At 40.5% G+C, this 21985-nt stretch overlaps 2 protein-coding genes and 1 pseudogene across 5 annotated transcripts in view; all 3 read left to right on the top strand.

The window, feature by feature from the left end:
* Nucleotides 1-7063, top strand: part of LOC133012096 (protocadherin alpha-C2-like) — a 60505-nt gene extending 53442 nt beyond the window's left edge. For all 4 annotated transcript variants that reach the window (XM_061080063.1, XM_061080064.1, XM_061080065.1 and 1 more), the window contains one exon: nt 3944-7063. In XM_061080063.1, coding sequence (XP_060936046.1) covers nt 3944-4248 — 305 coding nt within the window. In that variant the 3' untranslated portion in view covers nt 4249-7063. The remainder of the gene's footprint in view (nt 1-3943) is intronic.
* A 7946-nt stretch (nt 7064-15009) lies between these two features.
* LOC133011415 (protocadherin gamma-A11-like) lies at nt 15010-18194 on the top strand (annotated as a pseudogene).
* Nucleotides 18195-18916: 722 nt separating this feature from the next.
* On the top strand, nt 18917-21799 carry LOC133011414 (protocadherin beta-15-like). The gene is made up of 2 exons (XM_061079147.1): nt 18917-21301; nt 21734-21799. The coding sequence occupies exons 1-2, from the start codon at nt 18917-18919 to the stop codon at nt 21797-21799; spliced, it is 2451 nt and encodes an 816-aa protein (XP_060935130.1).
* The last annotated feature ends 186 nt before the right edge of the window (nt 21800-21985 follow it).

The following is a 21985-nucleotide window of genomic DNA, read 5'->3' as shown; positions in this document are numbered from 1 at the left end:
CGAAAAGATTTCTGGCAACATCAGAAAGGTACGGTAGAAGAGTCTAGAAGCTGTCAGGGGCTTTTTTACAGATCCTGAATCCCTCCTCCCCTTCTGTTTCCTATTCTCGACTTCAGATATTTGCTTTCCTTTATTGTCTTAGTTGTTTTTTTATTCCCACCCTGCACCCTCAAAGTCTTTAAATATCTTGCCATCTCTCTCACTCTTTCTCTCTGGAGAATGCATCCTTTTCTCCTTCCCATTTATTTGTTCTTTGTCATAGCACCCACTCACGCCAACATACTGTAGACTGAACTCGCACACAGATATACGCAAATAACAAAACCAAACTCCTACACCAACAGTCAGTGTTGTTTTTTCTGTGTCAAGTCCTGTCACTTTGGATTACTTGTGTCCAGCACCTGCCACACGATCCTGGTGGGAGCAGACAACAAGATGCTGGACACACACAAACACACATAAACCGGCAACCTACAACAATTTTACTCCCATGACTCTTTTCTTTCTCTAATTACCAATATGGTAATTTATCACTCATACTTATGTCACCATCTAGGCAGACAGCACACACAGAGGCATGCAAATTCGGGTTTTCAGAAGACAACAATATCACATTGGGATTTTATCAAAATGTGCACACAACAATCCAAGGTACTGTCTGTGAGAAGGGTGCGGTCCCAGCAGTCTGTTTGTTCTCATCACTCACAGATTTCTTCACTTCCGCTGTGTGTGTTTGGAAAAACAAAATGAATCACATGCCTTCAGGATCTTTTAAATCCATTGTCTGTTTTTGTTGGTAAGCATCATGTTTCAACATCTGCATTCTTGTACTTCCTGGCCCCTCTTCTTCTTCTTCTTCTTCCTCCTCCTCTTCCTCCACAGCTCGTTATGTAACGCTGCATCGCGCTTCTGCCCAACTGGACGATGGTTTGGCGAGACAAGGTGATGAATAAAGTAGATGTGGCAAAATAGAGCTTAGCTGACTTAATACCTAAATACCTTGAGCAAAATTACGATGATTAACGACTCTGGAGATCAAACTCAGGGGAAGATGCAGCAAAATCCCGGACTGTCATGAAAATTGCTGTCTACAGTGTCACTTTAGCATTTCACATAGAGAGCATTAAAATGTAATAGGGTGCAATGATCATCTCTATGAAACTACTCCTCGTCTCTAATGTGCCTGATAGCTATCAGTGACGGACAAGCTGCTTAATACCCAATCACATTAATGTTACCATAAACATTGATAGGCATGATCAAGACTGTTGTCAATAACTCGGAGGGACGGGTGTTGGCTGGCTGAGATTTTTCACGCTATTACATGAAAGGTCAGAGCAAACGAGAGATCAAGAGAGGAGGGTGGTGGTGGCAGCGGCGGCGGCAGGGAAAAGAGAAGGAGGGAGTTTGCGCAATTAGTAGAGCAGAGGAGGAGAGGAGACAGGGAGTTTTGCTCTGCAACAGCCGTCGACAAATCGGACAGATGAAATGGTTGTGTGGGGATGAGCGGTGGGTGAAGTGAAGCCGAAACTATCATGAACGAAGAGAGGGATGGAAAAGAAGAGAAAAGGAAACGAGATAAGGGGGGTAAAGGGTACATATAAAGGTGACAGCTGTATACGTAGTTTCCTTTCTCACGTCAATTCACATTTAATCACTGTAAATGTTGAGGTGTCATGTAGAAATATTAGAAGAGCTTTTAACAGTTAAACACAGCTGCCCTTTTATTTGTACTTTGACCCTTTTTTAAGGGATTTACCCTGCCCTGCCTGACCCTCTCGCATCTGTCTGCTCTCATCATGACTCATCACTCTCTGCCGTGATGTTTTGTTTATGAATGCAAGTTTGCGCTGGTGTCTCATCAAGTTCACACATTGACTTAGACAGGTAATTTCTCAGAGGGCAAGAGAGTGGACGCTGTGGAGCAAAGCATTTGCCAGCACTCCAGTATTCTACATTTATGATTCAGTGGATTTTTCTGCTCCTTTTCTTCTGTTTCTGTTTTTTTCTCCCTGTTGGGATTATAGGATCAGGGTCATGTTTCTGTGAGGGGAGACTTATCAACTGGGGGAAGACTCGTTTGCTCGTAAATGAATGTGACTTTAGCTGTCTCTGCTGTGACTTCATGTGGAGGAAGCAGCGACTGGATCTAGGCTGTCCTGTCCTAACCTCCTCAGCCTCTGCAGCTCTTGCAGCTGTGTTGTCGCAGTTGTTATAATTCTTGCACAGTGGTCCGCGCGTCTGTTTTTTCCAAATATATTCAGTGGAATTCAACATGCCAAAAATCATCATCTTGCTTGTTTTTTCTAACCAGCTGTCCAAAACCCAAATATTCCATTTACAGTTCTATAAAACAAGAAAAAATATTAAATCTTCACACTGGAAAACCTGCATCCAGTTAATCTGATAATCATCGCATTTTTAATTCGGGCAAGGTTCTCAATAATGTTAGTGTGACATAAAAAGATTAAATAAAATTAAACGCCGTTATCTGCCTGAACTTGGGCATTTTCCCTGCCCAAAGGAGGAGCTTTGGAACACTGTGTGCGTCTGTGACAGATTGGGATCATATGCCGAGCAGCAGGGGTCATGTTTGCCATGGATTTACCTCACAGATCTTTGACTGTGAGCAGATCTCATGAGATTTGGTAATTACAAATCAAGTAAGAAGAGTTAGCAAATAGCTAGTATAAACATTTAAAAGGGGAATAAGTTTATAGTACATCATATTTGAAATAGGGGAGTCACAAGCGTTATTGCATTTTATTAGTGGAGATGATGAACTATCTCCACAAATAAAATGTTATAATGCTTGTTATTCATATGGCTGAATTGGTTTTCATTATTATAATTGTCCATCTGTACAACAAAGCAATTCAGTATTTCAGTCCCTTTGTCCAGCTGCCTTTAGGATGACCGTTTACTTTGTGTAAGAGATTGAACATGAAGAAAAGTGAAACCAACAGTCTAGTGTAGATATTTTGGGCCTGGCTGGGTAAGGCAAGACGGGTATTCTCTGTCTTGGATACTTCCCGAGGTCAGACTTCTTCTTCCAGACACTGTTCCTTCTGGTTGGATGAAGCCCGGCTCTTTTAATCCCTCCCTTTGGAAAGAACTCAGAAAAGGAGTCTGAGAAATAAAAGTGAATATATGAGACAAGTGTGGCAAGTAGGTCATTGCTGTGAGGATGTAGCCAAAGTGAAAGGAACTTTTTTTAAATCTGGTAGACTGTCTCCAACTTTGTTATACAATTTACAGAGACAGACTGATTGTCCATTACCTTCCTAAAAGACCTTAGCCCCATCATTTACTTAACAATAATGTGTTTTCTTTGTTTGGACTTTTCTTAACATTATTCTCTCTTATTGTGGCAGTTACGAAATTAACTCACAAGTGGCAATTGACCTGAACAACAGGGCCATAGATGTAAGCCTCAGAGGAAGCCAGATTCATTGTCCACGTTTTAGTCATTTTGTTCTTGCAAAGTTCCCATTTAGTTCCACAACCTAAAACGATTTGCATCTGCTGATTCTTTTTCCAATCATATTTCCTCATATCGTCTTCAGTTGTCTGCACCACGCTCCCTTAAACGTGCAGCAATGATGGACAGAAACAATCTCAGATGACAGGCAAATTGTGCGTTTCGAGCTGGTGGGCCTGTTTCATATACAGCAGTCATGTCCTTCATTAAGGGGCAGAATGCATTATGAATGAGGTGCAAAAGGCTTGGTAAATCTCAACCAGGTTGTCTGAAGAGTTTAGCCAATGAATAATAAGTGGTGGCAGCCTGTAATTTTTAGCTTTCTACATTGCCATTCAAAGAGTGTGGAATAGAATGCCGGCAGATTTGATGTTGTCTGTGAGTAGTAATAAAATCCTACCAGCTGCTGTAATTTGATAACCAAATAATAACCTATCCTGATTCCCTCTCTATTTCTTTCAGATGCTGAAGGCGGAGAGGTGTCCCCCCCAATGGGCGCTGGTGTAGACAGCAACAGTTGGCACTTTCGCTATGGCCCCGGCGGTCCCGGTGCACCGCCACAACACCTGAAGCCTGGCGAGGTTCCCCCAGAGGCCTTTATCATTCCCGGCTCCCCTGCCATAATATCCATCAGACAGAACCAGGGAGGAGAGGACGACAAGAGCGACTTCATCACCTTTGGGAAGAAGGAGGAGGCCAAGAAGAAGAAGAAGAAGAAGAAGGAGAAGAAAGACAAGAAGGATAAGGGGAAGGATGATGATGAGTAGAGGAGCAGGAAGAGAAAACAGGAAAGAAGAAAAGGGCGTTGTTAAAACAGAGGTACCAACCAAAGTCCATTGGGCAAAAAGAAAATGTGAAAACTACCATAGATTTCCCAGTTTCACTATATTACCTATTTTCACTTATAACAATATCAAGTTCTCTCTGTTCTGAACCTGGCCTTATGCACGATTTATTTTACCTTCAGTCCCTTTCTGGGGTAAATTATTGATCTTGCCTTGATAAACAATAAAATGATTGATTTAGCTCCAAGCCCCTATGTGCCTATACACCTGGAGTAAACTCATGTCAGTCATCCTTTCCTGTAAGGAAGGACCAATCTTTGCCCCCGTCTTCAATTTTTCTCCTCTAACCCATGGGCACGTTGGAACCTCTGTCTTACCCCCTCCCCAACAATGATGTGTAAACCATTCTCTCTGAGAGGAGACAAATACTTTGTACAAGAACAACAAAAAGCTCTGTGCCAGCCAAGGAAAAGAAGAACGACGTAGAAAAATGCGGAGCTGGACACACACCACTTGTAAATAGCACAGACGAGAGTCACTGAAACTAAGGCTAACACTACACTACTGCAGATTCCTCTGGTAATACCAACAGTGTTTTCTAAGATCTCTATGAAACCACATGCACACACACGCATGATCACACATTCAAACATGCAAACACGAGAAAACACACTGACCGTGGCAAGGTGGACACATAAAGCACTTGAGAGAAGGAGAAAAATAAAAAAAGAGAGAAAAACAACTGGCATTAAAGAAATGTGCTTAGAACAAGACACTGCAAGCTTTTTGCCCTGCACATTTGCCTATGCGGTGCACATGTGTTCATCAACTAACTCTCTCGGAATGGAACGCCATCCTTTGAAATCACTCTGTATTTGCTCACTGCATTTGAAGGACACAGAGAGCTTCATCTTCTGCCAGAACCCCAACTGAGGAATGCAGAGAGCCCTGCAAAGATGGAGGGATGGGAAGTTACCTCACATTCTCCTGAGGACCACAGAGGGAAGAGTCCAGCTGCGCTGGCTTGTGACTCCGCTTTCAGTCAGTGGACTCTGATGAAAATAAGTACAGAATATTAGGAGAGTCTCGAGATTTTGATAACACCTTCTCTTATCCCCCTGCTGCAGCAAAAGCCTAAAGCTTTCTGCTTTGAATGTTTGGTAGCAACCAGTCCTTACCTGATACCTTGAGTTTACAACTGCTCACCTGCTTGTACTTGCCCAAAGTTGCCACGAGCCAACTTCTCCTCCCCCAGCAGCCTTTTCTACCCTCACGGTCACCCATCCCACCAATTGCCTCTTCATCTGATGATGAAGTCTTCTGCTTTCATTTGGTCTTGAAAGAGATTCATGATGGCATGCACTGTTTTATTTCTCCCTCAGTTTTAAATGCTTTTTACGTCTCATGCCTCCCCACATTTACCCTCAGACACTTCCCCGAACCCCTGCCCTGACCCCCCCTGCTCAGGATCAATCCTGGGAATGGCCTGCGCTGAACATTGTGGTGTGCTGGGAACAGCATGGAGTAATGTGGATGAGGCCTGGGGAAGCCCAGTCGGGGGTGGACGCCCTGAACTCTTGTCAGATGTCTCTCTAAGTGCAAAACGGTTCAGTGCTTTTAACTTGTGAATATGCTGTTCATTTTCCTGTTCTTAGCCACTGATGAGAGGGGACCATGTGGGATGAAGCAGATAATAGGGATGGAGGCAAAGTGAGGAGACAGGTGCCGTGGGCTGGCCCTCCCCCTCCAGGTACAAGAGAAGACAGTTGTTCTCCACATTGATTGTTTCGGATCATTGAGTCACATATTAGCTTTTTCGTACGCTGTAAATGTAAGCGTAGACTTCAATAGATTGTCTCATTACTAATTGAAACCTGCTAAAAGATTTGGGCATCTAGAGATTCCCATCCCACCTGCTATATCCCACCAATCCTCTCTCAGGAGGTTTTGAAAATGGGGCACTCGCATGCCTCAAGACCTGCTTCTGTTGGTTCCCCTTCCCTGCCTGTAACTTGTTGCCACGTCCCCCAAAGTTTTGCGGCTCAGTATGACGTCACTCCATTAAGTGGCTGCTGCATGTACTGCTCTAAGGAAACACATACTATATAGAGAAATATATATATAAATAGATAGATGGCTATGATTTTATTCTTTTGTATTATCATTTTTCTTCATTATTTGCACAGGAGATATTTGTATGTACTTCTGTCTCTTGCCAAACATCTATGTACTACAATCTTCATACTCCACAGATGTTGTATGGCATCCACTGAACCTCTTTAGATATTTGTACATGCTATAGTGTGATACCTTTCAACGCAAGTCTTTTTTTTCTTTTACCAAATATGATTTTTGCTTTTGAGAATAAGCAAAGCAAGAAAAAAAGAAAAAAAAATCACTCTCTGTGTCTGCCTTTGACATGACGATCTAACTAAAACTGTAATATTGTAACTGAAATATGTATGATCCTATGATGAGCTATCACTTCCCTTTCACTCTTAAAAAAAGACAAAAAATGAAAGAAAAAAATTGTCCAGTGTACAAAAAGGTATATGTAGTATATTCTTGTGTTTAGTGAGCATTCATGCTGTCATTCTTTCCCAATGTATGGTGGTGAACTATGGTGGCACTGTGCTGTCCTAAATGGATCAGCCCAGTTCTGTGGTTATAAAAAAAAACCTTTTTTGTACACCCGCTCATCAGTTGTATCAGTAAAGTAGTGGATTTCATTTATCTCATTTATTTTCTGACTTTTTTTATTTTACCTAGTTGGAAACAGTGGTAATGTGTTTTGTTTATAAATCACTAATAAAGTTTTCTTTAAAAATAAATTTGGAATTTATTGTCTTGGGAGCATTTGGGTGATCTGGTTTTCTTTGTCTTTTATGGAAATAAATGAAAAGCAGATTGACCTCTTGGAGTGAAAATACAGAATGCTGAATCAAACAGGAATTTATTTTTTATTTTGCCTTTTGTACCAAAAGATCGCCTCATATAACTAAAGTATTAATTAAAAATCTGTTTCAGAATTGTACTTATTTACAGAGGAGACTTTCATTTTCAGCTTCAAAACGGGTCAATGCGACACTCCACAAAAGTGAGAAAAGAATGTATCAGTAAAGGCGCGAACGAGCACATCTCTTCACATCAGTGAGTGCAAGGCTGACAATCTAACTCCAGGCTGCTCTCGTCTATCACACACACACACATCACTCTTCTTTCTCTGCACCAGCAAGCACACAGAAAGGCTCATACCCTGCAGAGATGGGAGACAGTCAGAATGACCTGCCCAGCAACGATGCCTCATTTCTCCCTGATGAAAGCCATGGTCACAGATGGTCCAAACAGTCCCTTGTGAAAGGAAGCTTCCAAACGCAACCTAATTTAATAGAGTGGCTAAATAGATTTATTGTGTCCACTCCCAGTGGGTGAGTTGGTAGAAAAAAGGCAAAGAGAGAGACATCAGTCATGCCGGCCTAGATAATATGCAGCATTGGTAATCAATACCTTTATCCATTCATCAACTCAGACTCAGTGGTTTCCTAAAGGGACATTTAGAGTTCTAGAAACAGCACAAAGGTGTAGTTGTTGTTATTAGTGCTCTCAAACCAAAATAAATTTGATATATACGTATGGGGGAGAGTTAAATAGACATGTCTGTGTTCTTGTGGCTTTATTTTGATGATTCTCTAATAGTGTAAAAAGTTAAAAATATCCCTTTCTGTCTTTCATTTTGCATCGAGAGATGGAACATGTATTGCATTGAGAGAAGTTCAAGAGTTCATGTTACAAAAAAAAGTCCCTTTGAAAATCTTCTTTTATAAGACAAAATAGTATCTATGGTTACAACTATTTGGGGAATAGTCTCCATAGCAACAGCCTCATATACTTACCAAACATAGAGTTAAAACAGTGAGGCGCCGGTGGGCCTTGAGGAAGTTTAGGGGTGTGTCCTTTCATATGCCGCACCGAGCACAGCTGACTATTGCTGCTGATTTGGTGATGCACAAATGTATCTCTAACTCCTAATGGACTATTAACTGGAAGAACAACAATTTCAACCAAAAACACAAACACCCACACATTTAAAAGGCCTACAATCCCCTGAGTATTCATAGAAATTGCTCGGGTCCTCCTGAACTTATGCTCATTTGAGTTATACAAACAAATTAACAAACAAGCAAATTGGCTCAGTATGCAGAAAAGTAGCCTGCAGTGTTTACTCTGCCGAGCGGTGATGTGAATATCTGGTTCATGAATATGGATATATATTGTACCATGGCAGTGCGGACAAAGCCATGCAAGGAGTGTGTGTTTGTGTATGAGGGGGGGGGCTGTTCCCAATTTAGACACAATATAGATATATACGTCATTAAATAGAGCTGTTGCCTGCATGCCTTCATCTTTTGCAGTATGGAAACTAAGTATAACAAATATTTAGAGGTATGATATGCCAACATAAACAACTTAAATGGTCTAATAATATGAAAAGGTTGGATAAAAATGATCTCACATGATTGTATGTAAATCCTCAGTGCACATAGTGTGTATGTGTTTGGGTGAGCTGATATTGCCAGCTGCAGTGACTCAGCAAAACCATCATCCTGCTGAGGAAGGCAAATGAAGTGACTTGGAAGCAGCCGCGATGGAGATGGAGAGATTAATGTGAACCATAATTTGTGGCCTGCGGCATAACAGCACTGCACATTACACCTCGGAGACACTAAGTGTGTGTGTGTGTGTGAAGTGCAAGGAAGTTCATAATAAAGGGTGAGATCATGGGTTGATAATGAAATATGTTTGTTTCAGCCTGTGCAAGTGAATTTAAACGACTTACTGGTATGGCAGATATATAAAAAATAAGCATTATTGCCTTCCCTATGTACACATTTGTGGTTAACAGTGCTGCCTCCCAGCCGTAGGTTTCTGGCCCAGAAATTGGGGATCAGGGATTCTGCATTGCATTCATTGTTCCTGAACCGCTTGGAGTTCATATTTTGCCATGTGCCTGCATGGGTGTACTGCAAGTATTCAGTTTCCCACTCCAAAATTAGCTGTAGGTGTGTTTGTGAAGGTGAATGATTTCTCTATTCCAGCCCTGCAGTTTATGTTGTGAAGCTGAAGGATGGGTTGAAGTTTCAATTATAATGACATAACAATGTTGAAATACTTTGTAATATTTTTCCTTTCAGCTGGGTTGTATTTCATTCTGTAGTTACGTTGACTCACCACCATGGACAGCTCACACTATCCATCTGGAACATTGGATTTTGATGCAACCATGCTGCAGGGGAACAGGCAATGAGATGAAAAGCTACACAGGAAACATAGATCTCCCACTTATCATGGTGTTTACTATGATGCATGCTGTAACACAATCTTTAATTAATTATTTCAATTGATATATTTTACTTTACTTGTTTTATTGATGCTTTTGATACATAGTTTTTTGTTCTTGTGTTTTTATCTCTGCCGTGTAAGGTGACCTTGAGTGCTCTGAAAGGTGCCTATAAATAAAATGTGTTATCATGTTTATTATTATTAACCCTTCACATTGACCGTATGACCGCTGTAAATCAAGAAAACAGGCTTGATTACCGAAACAATAACTGATCCCTGTATAGATTTGTAGTGTGTGTTGCACCTAAACAATGAGGCCATAATAATTGGCTATAATGCTCGTACATGTCTTTGTTTTTACGCTGTGTGAATTTGCCATCTTCTGTGACAAACTGAGCGTCACAGTTCTCATCGACATCAAGTCATGCTGCGAACATGAGGCAACACCTCAGCGAAAAGAGTGTTGGACTACATGTACCAGGATGCAGTGCGTGCAGGACGTGGGACACCGTTTTGGTGCCTGCTTGAAGTGTTACAGCATGATATATTTTATTCAATAGTGAGATTCACGTTCATGTTATAAAAACCGTTCCGTTTGAAAGGAACTGCATGATGCCGACACACTGCCTGTTCCACTCACTCCTGCCTGCTGCATGAGGTCCAGCTGCAGGAGTGCTGAGCAGGCGCCATCTCCTGGCCTGAATATGATGGCACATTATTTTGTGTACAGAAGAAGCAAAAGAAAAGCTTTTTTTGTTTGTTTGTTTTTTATACAAGTATAAGGCTGTGTGTAATTCAGTGCAATAATGCAGTGCAGTTTACTTCTTTTGAAAATGAAACGACTTAGTAAATTCTGCCAGTGAGTACCTGCTTTTACAATACGTGTATTAATGGCATCCATGTAAATCTAGAAATCCTTCAACAATACTTTATCCTCATTTCAAAGAAAGATTTCAATTTACCATCAAAAAAATGTCCAAGATATTTGAATTCTCTCACACTTTCCAAATTGGGTCATAAAGCAAATTTAGAGCTTGTATCATGTTTAGAATCAGATCTCTCTTTTTAAATAACAAAAGCAAAAAAATATTATGGTAACGATATATAAATATTAACATAAAGTATGTTTACTATGTGTGTGTGTGTGTGTGTGTATATGTGTAAATATAATAAATAAGTGTTGCTATCTAGCTCATGAATCATATTCCTGAATTTAAACCTGGCTCAACTAACACTGACGTAGACAGCCTGTTTAAATATTCAAACAGGTGTTTCCAGGTACCGGAAGTAGAGTGAACACGAGAAACATCCGGTCCGCCAAACAAATCGGTCAGCTGTGTTCATGTCGTGCTCACCGTGTGTGTGGCTTTGCTCTTCTCTTCTTAATGTTAAACAATTCAACAGAAACAATAAGGAGGACCTCCTCAGCACCTGAGCTGCGATACACAGACATATTAATGGATGCGTCGAGGGCGTCATTGAAGTAACCAAAATGGCTACTAACACGATCAGGTAGGAACATTTACCGTTTGTTAATGAATGCCTAAGTTTGTCAGCTACTAGCTTAAATGCTATCATTGCCAACTGTAGCTGCTCTACCTATATCTATGGCTCTACCAGTTTGTTGGTTAGCCTAACTGAGTTAACCATGTCAGCTTGTTAGCTACAATATTTATATTGTCATTGACGTGTACATGTTTATTGAAGCTCAACATGGAGTTGATATTTTACTTTTTAATGAAATAAAGTTAGCACAGCAGGCGATAGGTCACTGTTTACTTACAAGAACACATAGGCAAACACAACATTATATCTAGCTTGGTGAAGAGTGTTGGCTACACAATGACAACACAAACACAAGGCCACATATATCATTTATTTTAGTAGGAAGAAGAAGAAAGAAAACAGTCTCCACACATTAGACACTAGTTCAGAGCAGTGGTTTCCCTACAGCAGCTTGTGTTTTTTCTCTGATAGTTTTCTGATGTCTCTTTTCTCCACGCAGAAGGAACAGGAACAACTTTCAACAGTACTAATAAAGGTAAGTGTTTTATCCTGACAACAACATAGGGACTCATTATTTCAAACTGTTGCCTCCTACACTTATCAGGCTTGACTTCTATTGTGCTAATGTCTATAGACATTACTAATGTTTGTCAATTTTTCTCCACTAACTGGACACTTTCAACAGAGAAACAATAGCATACTGTTGGTCTTTGTATTTGTGTGCAAACCATATTTAATTTAACATTATGAATGAATATGTTCATTTTAATAATCTAGCTGTAAAATGCAATACTCAGGCTACATAGTTTGGCTTTTCGGGCTAGTTGTAAAGTATAAATGTTCATTAATACCAAGCTTTTTATGCCATCAATTCAAACTACAGTGTGCAAAACTAAATGTAAGAATTCTCTCCTTAGGTTACTGTACTTCCTGAGACAACTACCTTGCTTGTGGATAATGCTGGACATACCTTGTCTTTAAGAACAACTCTACTGGTTAGTAAATTCAGATAAAACTGCTTTTGTGTGACCAGAATATGTGAGAAAGCAATTCACATACATTTTTTATGCATTCTTGAAAACAAAAGTCAGGATGTCATTCATTTTGTATATTATGAATTGACTTTACTGACTTGACTCTGTACATATCTACCTTGAAAGAGTAATGTTACGACATGAATAACTTGATATCAGTGTAACTTAATGATCATTTTATTTCTGGGGTGGAATTTGTTAAATGTGTTAAAATGGTACTTGTTGTTTTGTAAGCCAACTTGTTTAACTTTAATATTTAAAGTTGATATTTATGGGTTACATTTAAAGGAGCTATGTCGACACATCTCTGACTTTGGCTCTCAGAGTATATTGAGGCTGGTATACATCAATATAAACCAGCTTTCACGTATTACACAGCCGAGAGAACTTGACAAAGATATTATCATAAAAAGGTGGAGCTGCTAGATGGAGATTGTTTATAGTTTGAAGCCTAAAGGTAAATTAGAGTTTAGTTTCAGGCAGTGTGCAGAATAAGGTGAATTATTTGGTTATTCCACAAAAACCATCAACAGAAACCAGTCTGACATGATGGGTAGGTCATCAAAACCAAATAAATTCCACAGAATGCGATGGTTATCTTTTGGAAGACATGAAAATGTTGTTGCAACTAAATCAGTTCAGTATAATGCTTTACATCTGCATTTCAGTGACACCTAGTGTATAAGGACACTGGAAAAGTATTGTGTGCGTCTCTGAGCTTATTTCCTTATAAAGTGGAGCTCCACAGTTTTTGCACTTAAAAGTGTATTTGGAGATATCTGGAGAACTGCTGCAAATCGGAAATACTTTGTATGAAGCTCTTTGCGGCTTCAGAGGGAGCTGCATAGAAATCCCACGATTTGCCTCAAGTAATGTCACTTTAAATATGGAAAGTATGTGTGTCTGTGGAGTTAGAAAAGGAACTGACTAGACCTCTGTTGCTTGCCTCTAATCCTTGTCAGAGGCTAGTTGTTCCAGGCTACATTTGCGGCTACCAGCATTACAAACTCTAATATCCAGCTGTACTGCAGGCATTTGAGCTGAACTGTGAACTGAACTCAATCAATTATGACATTTCCCCCCTCCAAACTTTTCATTGTGGCTCATATGTAAAAGTTGTCCAATGCAAAAGTTGTGGAGTAGCTGAACATGTATGCAGTTGTGGCATAGCATTATGGTCAATCTACAATATAATTCACTATAATAATTTGTATTTGTGTGTGAATTTGATCCTTACATGTTGCATTTATGTGGATTACTTTCTTTTGTCATATATCTGTTTTACAGCCTTCTTTGAGTGGTGTTCATGTTTTTGACCCACATCACATTGTTTCTCATCATAATACAAAGATTGATTGGTGAAGATTTTTAGATGAGATATATTGTATGGATTAATTTAGATGGAAAGTTTGTTGAAGAGCCTGCAAGTGATCATCCTGTTGTCCCTGTCCATGGTTCTGAAACAACTAGAGCAACTGGACATTTATTTTTCTCTTTTAGAAACATTATCTGTATTGCAAACTTATTTTAAGGGTCACACTATGAAGTTATTTGAACAAATTCTAAAGGAAAATAATTTGTCAGCACGATTTTTATATATGCCTACGATTGCGACACGACTTTCAGAAACATAAAGAATGGGGAAATATATGTAAGGAACCAACTGAAGTACAATTGCTGTCACTTACAGAGAAGAAGTCAAAGAAAAGACTGATATAAAAACTATTTAATGCACCGCAATATGCATCTAATGATAATAATATGAATGTTCAAGAAAACTGGGAACTGGAAACAAATATTTTAATAATAGATGTTGTTCAAAAAGAGATCAAAATGTTTTGGGTATCAATTATGGTATAACAGTAACCGTATGCAAATAGAACTTGGCTAACTGGTTATATTTCATCAAGACCAAATAGAAAGATAATTGATTTTATTATGATCTTAATAGAATTAATTAAAGGAGGTCAACATTTACATTGAGACTGCAGCTGAGAACAGATTTGCTAGATATGCACCAGTAGCACACACAAAGACAGAGCTCTGAACACCTCTTTTTCTGTTGCTTTATCTTAATCAACAGTTTTTTATAAATATATATTTTATTTATTATTACTTGTATCAGATTGCGAGTATACCTATTTAGTTCAGTGAACTACTAAGAGATAAGGGAGCATGCTTTGTAAGGGTATATAGTTTTGTTAGAGATATGCTAATGTGATGGATATAAATTATGATTTATGTTTTACATGAGGTCGACATATCCTGATGTGTTTGTATTTCATTTGTGAAACAAATAAAAAGTTAAAAAAAAGAAACATTATCTGAAGCAGCTGATTCATGTATATTGTTACTTATATGGATAATAAACATGAGTGTTTTGAAACAAAAATAAAGACCTTCAAATCAATCAGTTTCTCCTCTTATATTGCAACAAAACATTTTAACAGTGTTTCTAATTTGATATAATCCATATAAGGCTATTGCAGTAAATTATTGTTGAGATCTGTATTGAATATAGGCTGGAGCTGTAGTTTATGAGTTTATCGCATAATTCGTTATTGTTAAATATATGAAGTCTGTTATTAGGGCTCTACAAGTACGTCGCGTTGCTTGCAGCTGTAAAGAGTGAAAAGCGACTCATGGTGCCGCTGTGGGTCAGCACAACAGCAGTACAGACATCTCCACCCACCGTTACTGCATCAAATACAGTCGGGAGAAACCCCTTGTTCCACGACAAATTTTCATTGTGCTCGCTGTAGTGAAATACTGGATTATTTACTCTGCTTTGCAACAGAGTTGCTTTCTTCGGGAAAATAATTTGATCAAACATCGAACGTGTTTTTTTCAAGGATGGGAGACAATGGATTTGCACCGCTTCGATCACTCTTATGCTTCGCTTTCTTTATTGTAACGCTGCACCTCGTTTATGGAGACCTGAGTTATTCTTTTCCAGAGGAGACGAAGCGCGAGTCAGTTATTGGAAATATAGCGAAGGATCTCAGCCTTGATCTGAGGACCTTATCTTCCCGAAAGGCCCGTGTGGATATTGAAGGGACTCGGAAACGGTACTGTGACATGAATCTAAACAACGGGGATTTGATCACCACGGAGAGAATCGACAGAGAAAGCCTTTGTGGCAAGAAACCGTCGTGTGTTCTGAAAGTAGATCTGGTGTTAGAAAATCCTTTGGAGCTTTATCGTATAAATCTTCATGTTCAAGATGTAAATGACAACTCGCCAAAATTTAAAAAGAATTTGATTGAAATGGAAATAAGTGAGTCGGCAGTTAAGGGAAACCGCTTCTCAATCGAGGAGGCCCACGACGCAGATATAGGTCAAAACACTGTTCAGAGGTACAACCTGCAAAAGAATGACAACTTTATTCTCGCTGTTGATAATAACAAGGTTGAACTTGTATTGGAGAATACACTTGATCGAGAGAAACGAAAAGAGATGAATCTGCTTCTGACAGCTTTGGATGGTGGCTCTCCTCAGAGATCAGGCACCGTAGTTATACACGTCACTGTGCTGGATGCTAATGATAACGCCCCAGTGTTTAGTCAGGCAGTTTATGAAGCCAGTCTGCCTGAAAACTCTCCTCCTGATACCGTAGTGATTAATGTCAGTGCCACTGACGCAGACGAAGGAGTGAATGGAGATGTGACGTATGACTTTGGTCACATGACTGACGAAGATGTAAATATGTTTTCTATCGATTCGAAAACGGGACAAATTACAGTAACTGGTGTGATTGACTTTGAAGAAAGGAATTCTTTTGAGATAAGAGTTGAGGCTAGAGATGGTTTAGGACTAACATCTTACGCTAAAGTTATGATAGATGTCACTGATGTTAATGACAATGCTCCAGTAATATATTTAAAATCTCTGACTAATCCCATACCTGAGAACGTGTCACCTGGTTCAGAGGTGGGCATTATTAACGTGCAGGATGCAGATTCTGACAGTAACCAAAAGGTTCGCTGCTCCATTCAGCAAAATGTCCCTTTTAAGTTAGTTCCTTCGATTAAAAACTATTATTCTCTGGTGACCACAGGACAACTGGACCGTGAACTAGTGTCAGATTACAACATTACAGTCACTGCCACTGACGAGGGCTCTCCACCTCTGTCCTCCTCTAAAACTGTTCAGTTATCTGTCGCTGACATCAACGACAACCCACCTGTGTTTGAGGAACAGTCCTACAGCGCATATGTGACTGAAAATAACAAACCTGGCTCCACGTTATGTTCCGTTACTGCTCGAGACCCCGACTGGAGACAAAACGGCACAGTGGTTTATTCTCTGTTACCTGGTGAGGTGAACGGTGCCTCGGTGTCCTCCTATCTATCAGTTAACGGAGACACGGGGGTGATCCACGCTGTGAGGTCGTTTGATTATGAACAGTTCAGGAGCTTTAAAGTCCACGTGATGGCCAGAGACAACGGTTCTCCCCCGCTCAGCAGCAACGTGACTGTCAGCGTCTCCATATCGGATGTGAACGACAACTCTCCTCAGATACTGTACCCCGCCCCGGAGGGCAACTCCTTCATGACCGAGCTGGTCCCCAAAGCTGCACACGGAGGCTCTCTGGTGTCCAAAGTGATCGCAGTGGACGCGGACTCAGGACAGAACGCCTGGCTGTCCTATCAAATAGTCAAATCCACTGATCCGGGACTTTTCACTATTGGTGTCCACAGCGGAGAGATCAGGACACAGCGAGACATTTCTGAATCTGACAGCATGAAACAGAATCTTATTGTGGCGGTGAAAGATAACGGACAGCCCTCTCTGTCTGCCACCTGTTCCATGTATTTACTTATTTCTGATAACTTGGCTGAGGTGCCAGAGTTGAAGGACATTTCTTATGATGAGAAGAATTCAAAACTGACCTCGTACCTGATCATAGCGCTGGTCTCTGTCTCCACCTTTTTCCTGACCTTCATCATCATCATCCTGGGTTTGAGGTTTTGTCGCAGGAGAAAGCCCAGAATGTTGTTTGACGGAGCTGTCGCCATCCCCAGCGCTTATCTCCCTCCTAATTACGCAGATGTTGACGGTGCAGGAACTTTACGCAGCACTTACAATTATGACGCCTACCTGACAACAGGTTCTCGAACCAGTGACTTTAAGTTCGTGACATCTTACAATGACAACACACTGCCTGCTGACCAGACTCTGAGGAAAAGTCCTTCTGACTTTGCTGATGTGTTTGGAACACCAGATGATTCTCCAGAGGTAGGAACCGTTCAAAGTGCTATATTGGTATTTAAACGTTTGGCCTGTTTATTAAGTCATGTTACTATGTGTCTCGCTGAAGCACATGTTTCTGAATCCGCAATGCTAAATGCAATGTGTTGTTGTGGGAGGGAACCTTGACTGTTACCCCCTGTACTGTCTGTAAATCATTCCAGGAAACTTTTGCATATAATTAACAATTTTCATTAGCATCATCGGATTGGTCACTTGTTACTGGGGCCCCCACCTGACCTGTCCTCATATGAGTACCACTTTTGCTTAAATATTTTTTTTCAAGTCCCCTCTCAGAGCAATCAATTTAGTATTTGAACATTTTCCTGACATAATTTAATACGTATTTCAGGTCAATGATTTTATGAAACTGCTAACGTCGTATTTAGTGCTGTTTTGGTTTTAATCAGGTAAATAATTTGCCACAAACTAGTTGCGTCCAACTAGTCTTAATCAGCAAACAAAGTCGGCGTCACGGGGGTTCCAAGTTTTAAAAAATGTCAACAAGCAGTCTACGTATGACTGGAGTTGTCACACAAGCATAATTGTTTTTGCTTTGAATCAATCTCTTCAGGTAATTTATAGTTTCCGTTAAAACATTATAGGACATTACGCAGCCTCTAACTGTCATTTTCCAGCAAGTGATGGAAACAGCTGCCAGCCTATTCCTGAACAAGCTGTAAAATGTTCAGGTCAGGGAACAAGAGTTTTACAAAAGTCAGAAACCCACATAAGAAGAGTCTTAGATCAGACGTTAGATTAACTGAGCTTTAAGGATCTTTGTGCGACCAGATATGAAAGACGTCACTGTCTCTCTCCTTTGTGCTGAAACACTCCTGGATAGCTGAGGCAAAAACCTTAATTGGAAATTTTCCTACCGTCAGGTTCACTTTCCAGATTTTTTATAATAATAATAGTAATTATATAATTTTTTGGAAGATTGTAAAACCTGATTGACACAGCCCATTGTTTTGATATTGAGTGTTTTAACACATTTATTCAAACGTGTATTTGTTTTTCGAACGGCCAGAAATCAATATGCTCATGCAACCTATAATCACTTTGTTAACGCTAGAGCAAAATTAACATTTATACGCGTTAAAATGTAGCGTTGGTCAACTGTATTGTGGTGACACGTACAAACCTCGTGTTCTGCTAATTAAAGTGATACATTTGCGTGTGCTTTTTACGTAAACAAACGGTTCACTTTAGGTGAGTGAATATTGTCTCAACTTGGTTTAAAACGATCTGAAAATATATTTGATTCCACATTTGTATAAGCAATAATAAAAATACTCATGGTGTCGCTGTTGACTGACGGGAAAAGGACACTCACCACTCCACCCACTACAGCTGAATATTTCAGTAGCAGATATTTTCGAGTAACGCTTCAATTCCAGATCATAAACGGTCGTGTACACTGCTGTGAAGTGTTACATCGTTGTTTTTTTCGGACGGATATTATTTCACCGCACTGGAAAGGATTCGTGTTTCAAGCTAAGTAAAGGTTTTGTGTCGGGATGGGAGACAAAGGATTTTCAGCGCTTCGTCCGGGCTTCTGCTTCGTTTCCTTCATTCTAATGCTGAACGTGGTTCATGGAGACCTGAGTTATTCTATTCAAGAGGAGATGAAACGAGGATCTGTTACTGGAAATATAGCGAAGGATCTCGGGATTGATCTGAGGACCTTGTCTTCTCGAAAGGCTCGTGTTGATTTTGAGGGGACACAACAGCGGTACTGTGACATGAATCTGAACACCGGGGATCTGATCACCACGGAGAGAATCGACAGAGAAAGCCTTTGCGGCAAGAAACCATCGTGTGTGTTAGTGATAGACCTGCTGTTAGAAAATCCCCTAGAGCTTCATCGAGTGAGTCTTCATGTTCAAGATGTAAACGACAACTCGCCAAAATTTAAAAAAATGTTGATTGAAATGGAAATAAGGGAGTCGGCAGATAAGGGAAATCGCTTTTCAATCGAGGAGGCCCACGACGCAGATATAGGTCAAAATACCGTTCAGAGGTACAACCTGCAAAAGAATGACAACTTCATTCTCGCTGTTGATAATAACAAGGTTGAACTTGTTTTGGAAAATACTCTTGATCGAGAGAAACAAAAAGAGATGAATTTGCTTCTGACTGCTTTGGATGGTGGCTCTCCTCAAAGATCAGGCACCGTAGTGATACACGTCACTGTGCTGGATGCTAATGATAACGCCCCAGTGTTTAGTCAGGCCGTTTATAAAGCAAGTCTGCCTGAAAACTCTCCTCCTGATACCGTTGTGATTAATGTCAGTGCCACTGACGCAGACGAAGGAGTGAATGGAGATGTGACGTATGACTTTGGTCACGTGACTGAAGACGATGTAAATGTGTTTTCTATTGATCACAAAACGGGTGAAATCAGAGTAACTGGTGTGATTGATTTTGAAGCAAGAAGTTCTTTTGAAATGGGAGTTGAAGCTAAAGATGGTTTAGGACTAACATCTTACGCTAAAGTTATGATAGATGTTACTGATGTGAATGACAATGCTCCGGTTATATATTTAAAATCTCTGACTAACCCCATACCTGAGAACGTGTCACCTGGTTCAGAGGTGGGAATAATTAACGTGCAGGACAGAGACTCTGAGAGTAACAGACAGGTTCGCTGCTCCATTCAGCAAAATGTCCCTTTTAAGTTAGTTCCTTCGATTAAAAACTATTATTCTCTGGTGACCACAGGACAGCTGGACCGTGAACTAGTGTCAGATTACAACATAACAATCACTGCCACTGACGAGGGCTCTCCACCTCTGTCCTCCTCTAAAACTGTTCAGTTATCTGTAGCTGACATCAATGACAACCCACCTGTGTTTGAGGAACAGTCCTACAGCGCATATGTGACTGAAAATAACAAACCTGGCTCCACGTTATGTTCCGTTACTGCTCGAGACCCCGACTGGAGACAAAACGGCACAGTGGTTTATTCTCTGTTACCTGGTGAGGTGAACGGTGCCCAGGTGTCCTCCTATCTATCAGTTAACGGAGACACGGGGGTGATCCACGCTGTGAGGTCGTTTGATTATGAACAGTTCAGGAGCTTTAAAGTCCACGTGATGGCCAGAGACAACGGTTCTCCTCCGTTCAGCAGCAACGTTACCATCAGCGTCTTCATATCGGATGTCAACGACAACTCTCCACAGATACTGTACCCCGCCCCGGAGGGCAACTCCTTCATGACCGAGCTGGTCCCCAAAGCTGCACACGGAGGCTCTCTGGTGTCCAAAGTGATTGCGGTGGACGCGGACTCGGGACAGAACGCCTGGCTGTCCTATCAGATAGTCAAAACTACTGATCCGGGACTTTTCACTATTGGTGTCCACAGCGGAGAGATCAGGACACAGCGGGACATTTCTGAATCTGACAGCATGAAACAGAACCTTATTGTGGCGGTGAAAGATAACGGACAGCCCTCTCTGTCTGCCACCTGTTCCATGTATTTACTTATTTCGGATAACTTGGCTGAGGTGCCAGAACTCAAAGACATTTCTTATGATGAGAAGAATTCAAAACTGACCTCTTACCTGATCATAGCGCTGGTCTCCGTCTCCACCTTTTTCCTGACCTTCATCATCATCATCCTGGGTGTGAGGTTTTGTCGCAGGAGAAAGCCCAGAATGTTGTTTGACGGAGCTGTCGCCATCCCCAGTGCTTATCTCCCTCCTAATTACGCAGATGTTGATGGCACAGGAACTTTACGCAGCACTTACAATTATGACGCCTACCTGACAACAGGTTCTCGAACCAGTGACTTTAAGTTCGTGACATCTTACAATGACAACACACTGCCTGCTGACCAGACTCTGAGGAAAAGTCCTTCTGACTTTGCTGATGCTTTTGGAGACTGTGATTCTTCTCCTGAGGTAGGAGCCGATCAAATTACTTTGCTTGTCAAAGCTGATGCATATTTATATTATTTTTGTGTGGTTATGCTTACTTCTATTTTTGATCCAAAATTAAATTGTTAAAAGGTTGTTCAATTGAAATGTCGGCTGATGGAATTTAGACTTCAGTTTCTTTCATATAAGGCGACATCAGCAGCGTTTTAATATATTGTAAACTGCTCCTATCCTCATCAGTCACAATTTCTTACTTTCATGACAAACCTTTTTTCCTAAGTTGTCTCTCTTTTCAAGGTGGTCCTCATTTTACAATGATGAAAATGTAAAATTCTGGCAAATAACGTGTGTTGGTTTCTGATACCTGTTCTCGTTTGATTACATTAAATGCATTTATTCTTTATTAAGTATATTGAAACACGCACCTATTTTTTCCATCATGCTCTTGTCTGTCAGATACCATTTGGCTTGCAGACTACCTGCTCCGATATAATCACAGGAAAGTCCAGTGACAACTGGTGATGGAGCCATATTTTTATTGAAGGCTTTGGAGCAGGTTTTTAACAATTTTAATCTCCCCGTTCTTTCCTGCACGATTCTTTTTTGACCATTACAATTTGTTGGTCGCCTATTATCAAGTATTGAGTGGACAGATAGTTCCGAATTAGTCCATCATCTTCTCAGGTCTTATAATCTGTCTGTATTTAC

The sequence above is a fragment of the Limanda limanda genome, chromosome 10 (genome assembly GCF_963576545.1).
Source record: "Limanda limanda chromosome 10, fLimLim1.1, whole genome shotgun sequence".
Taxonomy (NCBI): domain Eukaryota; kingdom Metazoa; phylum Chordata; class Actinopteri; order Pleuronectiformes; family Pleuronectidae; genus Limanda; species Limanda limanda.
This window is presented reverse-complemented; position numbering and strand designations above follow the sequence as displayed.